The sequence below is a fragment of the Laccaria bicolor genome, genomic scaffold (genome assembly GCF_000143565.1).
Source record: "Laccaria bicolor S238N-H82 LACBIscaffold_33 genomic scaffold, whole genome shotgun sequence".
Lineage (NCBI taxonomy): Eukaryota > Fungi > Basidiomycota > Agaricomycetes > Agaricales > Hydnangiaceae > Laccaria > Laccaria bicolor.
In genome coordinates this window covers 541898-550263 of record NW_001889904.1, presented here as the reverse complement: position 1 = coordinate 550263, position 8366 = coordinate 541898, and the positions used below count along the sequence as shown (strand labels likewise).

The window sequence follows — 8366 nt, the reverse complement described above, 5'->3', positions numbered from 1 at the left end:
GGGACAGGGAAAGGGGGAAGGAGGAAGGGAGGGAGGGAATAGTGGAGGGGAGAGTGTGGCTGGGACCTCGGCCATCGTTGTCCCGCGTTGGCGTCCCATCGTTGTCCCGCGTAGGCGTCCCATCGTTGTGTCGCATTTTGTTGTCGCCTCCTCGTCGCGTGTTCGCGTTTTCGTCGTGTGTCCGTGTTTTTGCGTTATTCGTGGGCGTTGTCGACGCCGTCGTCGTGGGAGCTGGTTGCCGTTGGGGGCGTCGTCGTGGGTGGCGTTGGTGTGGACGTGGTGGTTTTGGTAGGCGGCGTGGTGCCGTCGTGTGTCGTGTGGGCGGTGCGTGTTTTTCGGTGGGTGGGATGTTTTCGTGGGCGGGGTATGGTTTTCGTGGGCGCTGGCGGTGTACATGGGCGGTGGGCGTCGTTTTGTGCCCGTCGGGTGTTGTTTTGTGTCCAGGGGCGTTGTTTTCGTGGGCGTTGGGTGTTTTCGTGGGTTACGGTGCTCGTTGTTTCGTGACGTGGCGTCGCTGCGTTGTTGTTGAAGGCTGTCGTGGTCGATGTTGGTGGTCGTGGTGGCCATGGGTGATCGAGGAGCGACGTTGGCGGTGGTGGCTATGGGTGACGGTGATGGCGTGGCGTTGGCGGCGGTGACAAGCATGGTGGTGGTGGTGGAAGAAGAGGGTGGCCATGTTTGGTGAGCATGTTCACCAAACAAACATTGTTTGTGATCCATTGAAAATAAATAAACTATAACACAGTAACAAATAAATAAAATAAACAGATTGGACTGGAATCCCATTCCTGCCCACTCCGGGGAACACCATTCCTGCCCATTCCGGGGAAGACCATTCCGGGGAACATTCCGGTGTACATTCTGGAATCCACCGGAATTCCACCGGAATGGAAAACACCGGAATAAACAATTTAGCAGGGCCTTCTGCTAAATTCCATTCCACCGGAATCCACCGGAATTCCACCGGAATGACCGGATTCCTGCAGAAATAGGGGGGGCACTGCTAAGACCTCCTGTAAAGTACTGCACTCTCGCCTACCAATTCAAACTGGTTATCACAGGTTGGGATTCTGCTATGGTCGACATAGCCTTCTGCCCGGGATTTGCACCTACGAAGATCACAAGCTCTCAATGGAAGCACCTATCAACTCTGATTGTAAAGAAGCTCTTGGTGGTGAAGCCCTGGTCTGATGGTAAGTTAGATAACATTCTGTTGACTTACATCTGTCTGAGTTGTTTTTTTAGAGCAAAGACTAATCCCAAAGAGTGAAGCTTGCTTCGGCGAGATCCCTGTCATTATTAACTCCGAAGGTCTTCCAATGGTCTTCGTCAAAGACTTGACTAAATGGGTCCATCACAATTGCTCTATTTCGGCCCCAACGAGGAAGCGCAATCAGAAAGGTGATACATCTTCCCCTGTCAATTCTTTCCCTTCGTCTCCAGCATTGTCCATGAAGAAGTGATCACATGACACCGCCATGGCCTCACCTGAAGAAGAACTCAAGCACAAGTCCACAAGAGAGTACTGCCCTCTGCCAAAACAACCAGAAGTGGAACCTCCCGCTAAACACCAACATCACGTCTCCTTTGCCTCCCTTCCCGATAACATGTTTTATACCAAACTTTGACAAGCTGAACATCCAATCTCCTTCTTTGACCCACTCAAGAACCAGAAAACACCGGCTTCATCGTCTTGTTCAGTCTCTCAACCCTTCGCTAGTTCTTCAGGTCACGTTGCCTCATCATCTTGATCAGTATCTCAGCCTTTCGCTAGTACTTCTGGCCATGCTCGTGTTTCAGGCAAACGTGCTGGGCCAGGGAAGAACTCTCAAGATTCAGTTGCTAACTAGGTGATTGCTTTCATGTTAAGTCCTTTTGGACTTATTTTTATTCCATCTAACTTGGTTGTTGTGCTGCTCGTTTGGTATTTCCTAAGTCCTTACTTATGTCCATTCACACATCTGACTTGTTCATTTGTAGCTGTGTTCCCAATTTTGCCTTTGCCCATACATCATTGCATAAGTCCTTTATGATGTTCTTTCATCAATCTGACTTGATGGTTTTAGGCTGTGTCCCCTCCTTTTGCCTTTGTCCACCTACACACCTCACTCCACCCTTTTTGTAAGTTCTTTTCATGGTCTGTTTCACCAATCTGATTTGTTTGTTTAGACTGCATCCCTTTCCTATAGTCCTTTGTAAGTCCTTTATGCCATGCTTTACTTGATCTAACTTTGGGGATTGCAGTAATACACATGTCTTTTGTTGGCTGTTCCTTCACTGTCTTTACCCATGGCTATCCTTCCACTCTTTACTTACACATTAATATCCTTCACTCAGTTTTGACTTCACTCTTTACTTACATATTAATATCCTTCACTCAGTTTCGATCAAGGCACTTGCTTGATTTTCTATCAACCCACTCAATCACTCCCTTTTGATTATGCTTACATCACAAATACAGATATTGGTTCAAAATATATTTCGAAGATATATCTTGACTGAGGATATATTGGAAAGAAATAGATCCTGGTTTGAAATATATCTGGATTCATTTTATAGTTCAAAAATATATCTTGGTAATATATACTCCTTCAAGATAAAGTGGAAAGATATATCCTTGTCCAAGATATGGCTTAAAAATATATCTTGGTGATATATACTGGTTCAAGATAAATTTGAAAGATATATCCCTGTTCAAGATAAAGTTGAAAAATATATCCTTGTTCAAGATATAGCTCAAGAATGTATCTTGGTAATTATCCTGGTTCAAGATATAGCTTAAGAATATATCTTGGCAATATATTCTAGTTCAATATCTTGTTGAATATATATCTTTGTTGAGGATGAAGTTGAAAAATATATCCTTGTTCAAGATATAGCTTGAGAATATATATTGGTGATATATCCTGGTTCAATATCTTGTTGGAAATATATCCTGGTTGAAGATATAGGTGAAATATATATACTGGGACAGGATGTAATTGAAATATATGTCTTGTGAATATATCCTTGTTCAAGATAAAGTGGAAAGATATATCTTGATTCAGCATCTAATTAAAATATTCATGATATGGTTCAGAAATTATGTATCTGGATTCATGATATGGTTGAAAAATAGATCTTGGTTCAGGATTTAGTGAAGAGAGAAGAAGAGAAAGATCAAAGAACTTTGTCAGAGCTCTTTGTCCATAAATTTACAATCAAAACTTAAGAGAAAGAGTAAAGAATTTCATAGTGCAAACTGTATCTATAGTGTCAAAGTGGATAATATGCAAGCAACTACTCAGGTAGGTTGCAGATGCTATTGATGCCCCTTATTGCTACCTACATACTGGGAGGACAGACCAGACATACTGCCAAAACCCTGGAAATCATTGCAGAATCTTCCAGAATATATATCCCAGACAGCAAAAAAATCACAAGTTTTTTTGGTGAAACTAGGACCCCTGACACCCCTACAGACCCAAAAAATATATCCTTACCACATCTGTCTCCCAAAATATATCCTAAGGCCAAGCCAGGGCAAAAATATATTTCTAAGGTGTGACAGTGACATTTCAGGGTCCACTCACCAAAAATATATCCTTACTGCTTTTCACTTGCAAAATATATTTTGGTGGTGTGACACAGACATTATAATTTTTGTGTGACATTTCAGGGTCCACGTCTCAAGAATATATTTTAGATTTCAGGGCTTTCTAGGACCCATATATATCTAGAATATAGATATGGTCCATGACATTTAGTCATGTAACTTATGTGTAGTTTGCATGACTAATAGTCAGTTGGCAGTGGGTGACTGAAGTGGACTTGGACTACAAAAGCTTGGACTTAGACTACAAAGTTAGGGTTAGGGTCAAAAAGTTATCTTGACTACAAAGTTTGTAGTGTTCGCTTTTTGAGACTACAAAAGTTTGTAGTGTTGCGCTTTTTCATTACAAAAGTTTGTAGTGTGTGATTTTTGAAACTACAAAAGTTTGTAGTGTCCGCTTTTTGAGACTACAAAAGTTTCTAGTGTTGTGCTTTTTCTTTAGAAAAGTTTGTAGTGTCCACTTTTTGAAACTACAAAAGTTTGTAGTTGACATGTAGTTCATGGTGTCCTTGGCCCTATCTATGTTATGGGGATGAGGTTGAAGGATTGCCATCATATTGCCAGTGCTATAGCATTAGTTTTTGAGATCATGCACAAGTTGTCTTTCATATTAGGAAAGGCTATTCTATGCCTTCATATTGATACCTACTGTCCTATCTCAAAACATAATTGTAAGCTCATGTAGGGATATGGCTGAAGGATTGACATGACTTGACATATTGCTATTGCCACATCATCAGTTTCTCACATCATGCCCAAGTTGGCTTGCAAGCTAGAGGAGGCTATTCATGTTGATATCTACTCAATGCATGGTCAACTTACAACATGACCTGACTTAAAGACACCTCCAAGGATGAATCAGCCCATCATCCTATGGCCCTCAAAGAGCTGTATCAACAGGGCCACATTTGGAAAATCACAATGAAATACCCAGGGCTACATTTGAAAAATCGCAATGAAATGCACAGGGCATCTATTGAAAAATCACAATGAAATGCCCAGGGCTACATTTGAAAAATCACAATGATATTGCTCATTTAGCTAATGAAAGTCACAATGATATCACCCAGGCACCTAATGAAAATTCGAATGATATCACCCACATAGCTGATGAAAATTCCAATGATATCACCCATGTGGATAAGGAAATTTCCAATGATATCGCCCAGGTTTCTAATGAAAATTGCAATGATATTGGCCAGATAAATAATGAAAATCGCAATGATATTGACCAAGTAGTCAATGAAATTTCCAATGATATCGCCCAGGTTTCTAATGAAAATCACAATGATATTGACCAAGTAGCTAATGAAATTTCCAATGATATTGCCCAGGTTTCTAATGAAAATTGTAATGATATTGACCAAGTAGCTAATGAAATTTCCAATGATATCGCCCAGGTTTCTAATGAAAATTGCAATGATATTGGCCAGATAAATAATGAAAATCACAATGATATTGACCAAGTAGCTAATGAAATTTCCAATGATATCACCCAGGTTTCTAATGAAAATTGCAATGATATTGGCCAAGTAGCTAATGAAATTTCCCATAATATTGCCCAGGTATCTAATGAAAATCACAATGATATCACCCAGATAACTAATGAAAATCACAAATGATATCGCCCATGTAGCTAATGAAATTTCCAATAATATCGCGCAGGTATCTAATGAAAATCACAATGATATTGGCCAGATAACTAATGAAAATCGCAATGATATTGGCCAAGTAGCTAATGAAAATTGCCTAATGAAAATGCATGGTAACTGGAATGATTCCTATCATAAAGACTGTGGACTTATACACAGGGAGCCCTAGGCAGTTACCTTATTTTTATGATAAAGGTGGTACCCACTAGTGGCGAAGCAAGAAGCACGTGCAGCACAGAAGAAAGAGGCATTGATGCCAGCAGAAAAGACAATCATACCAAAGAAGCGAACAAGATCGGAAATGGAGGAGGGCGTCACAGAGAGAGTAAAGTAGATGTACCAGCAGCAGCGGCGAATAACCTTCCACCCCTTTAACGTTGTCCTCCACTGTCCTATACATGCCATCATTGTCAGAGCTTAGGATCAATGAAGACTCAAATTGCCTTGTTCGATGTGCTGCGCTGTTGGCAACACCAAGAAAGGAGGTCCTATTTCCAGACTTGCCTTATGGTTGATCATGTGTTAGCTCCAGACCAGCGTTGTCTCTCCTTGTGGTGAAATGAGGAGTGCCCTCAATCCTACCCGACGCACAGCTGTAGCGTTGCCATAGTGTTGGTAATGGCGGTGAAGCATCTTTGCCTGCTGCTCCCAGTTTCATCACTGGTAAGCTAGTACACCTTCACAACTAGCTGGTCAGGGGTTAAATATACCAAGAGAATCAATAGGCAAGCCCACCAGGTTTTCAGCTCATCCTGCATCCTGACTCAGTTAGCTTCCCCAAAGCTTCCCTCAAGATCAACTGAACCACCCTTGAACCATGTTTGAAAGGTCGAGAAATGACAAAGGATGTATGGATGTTGGAAGTCCAAGGTTAATTGGTGATGATCGCGGCAAACATTGACTTTCTCTCACACATTTGCCATTTACAGCAGCTCATGCCTACCCTTCTCAGTGAACTTTGAGCAAGCACTTTAATGCCAGCTCTTCAATGCACGTCGTACATCTGGACTGCCTCCATCCCTTTTTTCTCTGCCCAGTTCTCAAATTCAAATCTGGATGAAGTGGATTGTCAGGTGCGAAGGCACATTTCCATGCTCCTGGAGCTAGGGCTATCAGCCAGGGACACCGTTTTCATACTCCACGGCAACCCAATTACCTTAAATCACTCCAGTCCCCCATTTCTGTGATCAGTTGACTCCGATCTGGACCTCTGCACCCCCAAAATAGGACAGTATATAAAGTTCTGTCATACCTTTTTATTGCTCATCCGGTTTCTTGCCATAACCCTACCACTACAGCCACCACCACCACCACCACCCACCCCGCCAGCATTTTTTTCGTTCCTGTGCCCTCTGTAGCATGTACACTCGATATACACAGAAATAAATGTCTCTCTCGCAACTCCATTTGCCCTCCTTCAGTCTATTGGTAGGCTCACATCGCTGCAGCTGCAGCATACTCTTTTCTGAGCTTCTCATTTGCAGGACACGATGGACATGCGAACGCTGACAGGTTTTATTGTCTATAGTTGCGAATACGCAGTAGGTCTTCTCATTACTTTGGTCACTTTCACGTGCTTACTGAGCCATTTGTCCAGCGTGACCAAGATACCGCGACCCTCTTTGAAGGTGATATCCAGATGGTGGATCCGAAAGGTTCCTTTTGGGTATGGACATCGAATTGGTTATGACACGTTCAAGGTTTGATGTACTCATCACACCACTTTCAGAGTCAATTAAAGATGTTCTGCAAGGGTTTGGGACGCAAGTAGATTTATGTTCAAGTTGAAGTTCATTGGACGTGGCCATAGTGTGTCTTCCAGCTTTTCTAACTTGTTCTTGTGCATTGCTATCTTATCATTGCTATCTTCATTGTCATTGAAAAACACCGGCCACGTTCATTCAATTCACCTATCTCTTGACTTAGGTGATATGTAGAGAGGTCTTTACCTTCCCCGGTATAATCCATATGGAATCCATGTGGAATCCATGGAATCCATGAAGAATTCCATATGGAATCCATGGAATCAATGTTGGCTGAGGACACAGCCAGTTTCTGATTCCATGGACATCATGGATTCCATATGGAATGATGCTGGAATGGTCATGGAATGATTAATTCCATATGGACTCCAACACCATTCCATATGGAATGCAGGCATATCCACATGGATTCCATGGAGCAGTCCATATGGATTCCATGGAAGGAATTAATGACTATTATACCATTAGAATACATTGTCCTTACTATAAGTAAGTAAAATAAATTTTTTTACATTTCGAGGAATTGAACTCTCGACCTCATGAATGTAAGCAGCGCTCAAGCCAACTGAGCCATGAAGACATTATTATATGAGAAACTAAAGGTATGTATATACCGCTTTTAGGCATGTGCCGCGTCAAACGTGACAGCTGTGGCTGAAGCGTTGCCACGTCGTTCTTTCCTTCCTACCACCACCATCACCATCCACCACCCCCGTTTCAAACCACGACCGCCCGCGACATCGACAACGACGACAACGACGCTGACGCTGACAACGCGTGACAAGAGGTAAGTGGGAACAACCACCCCACCCACTCTCCTTTTTAACACAAACCACAGGTGCCACGTCCAGCCAGTACATCCAGAATTATGTATCAGGTATAGTCTATTGACTAAGTCTACCTATGCATCACAGCAGTCAATTGACCAACCTTCCTAATCAGGAAGGTAGCCTTGCTGAGCTCCCTAGAGCCAGCCTTGGTGCTCACTGATTCCCACGGCTTGCTCACTGTTTTCAGGGTCCAAAAGCGCACTTCCAAATGTGGTTGTTTTCAGGGTCCAGGGCACATTGCCAAATATGGAAATGTGTGCTTATCTAAAGGAAAAATAGCAATAAAATAGCAGAAAAATCAGAAAAAAATGGGGGATGGTGGTTATGATGGTAGGTTGTTTTCAGGGTCCAGGGGATGTCCAAATATGGCAATCTATCCAAACATGGCCAGAAAATACCCGAAAAATCAGGAAAAATTGGGGGATGGGGTGATGATGTTAGGTTGTTTTCAGGGTCCAGGGGCTATGTCAAAATATGGTAATCTATCCAAAAATAGCCAGAAAATACCCGAAAAATCAGGAAAAATTGG

The 8366-nt window shown here is 42.4% G+C and overlaps 2 protein-coding genes across 2 annotated transcripts; both read left to right on the top strand.

Moving 5' to 3' along the window:
• Positions 1 to 1075: 1075 nt before the first annotated feature.
• LACBIDRAFT_331421 (uncharacterized protein) lies at positions 1076 to 2247 on the top strand (the record flags this gene model as incomplete). The annotated part of the gene is made up of 6 exons (XM_001885787.1): positions 1076 to 1193; positions 1246 to 1401; positions 1721 to 1850; positions 2067 to 2121; positions 2190 to 2195; positions 2245 to 2247. The coding sequence occupies 6 exons, from the start codon at positions 1076 to 1078 to the stop codon at positions 2245 to 2247; spliced, it is 468 nt and encodes a 155-aa protein (XP_001885822.1).
• Positions 2248 to 6630: 4383 nt separating this feature from the next.
• Positions 6631 to 7015, top strand: LACBIDRAFT_307114 (uncharacterized protein; the record flags this gene model as incomplete). The annotated part of the gene is made up of 4 exons (XM_001885786.1): positions 6631 to 6672; positions 6729 to 6785; positions 6842 to 6910; positions 6974 to 7015. 4 exons carry the CDS (start codon positions 6631 to 6633, stop codon positions 7013 to 7015), a joined length of 210 nt encoding a protein of 69 aa, XP_001885821.1.
• Between the last annotated feature and the right edge of the window lie 1351 nt (positions 7016 to 8366).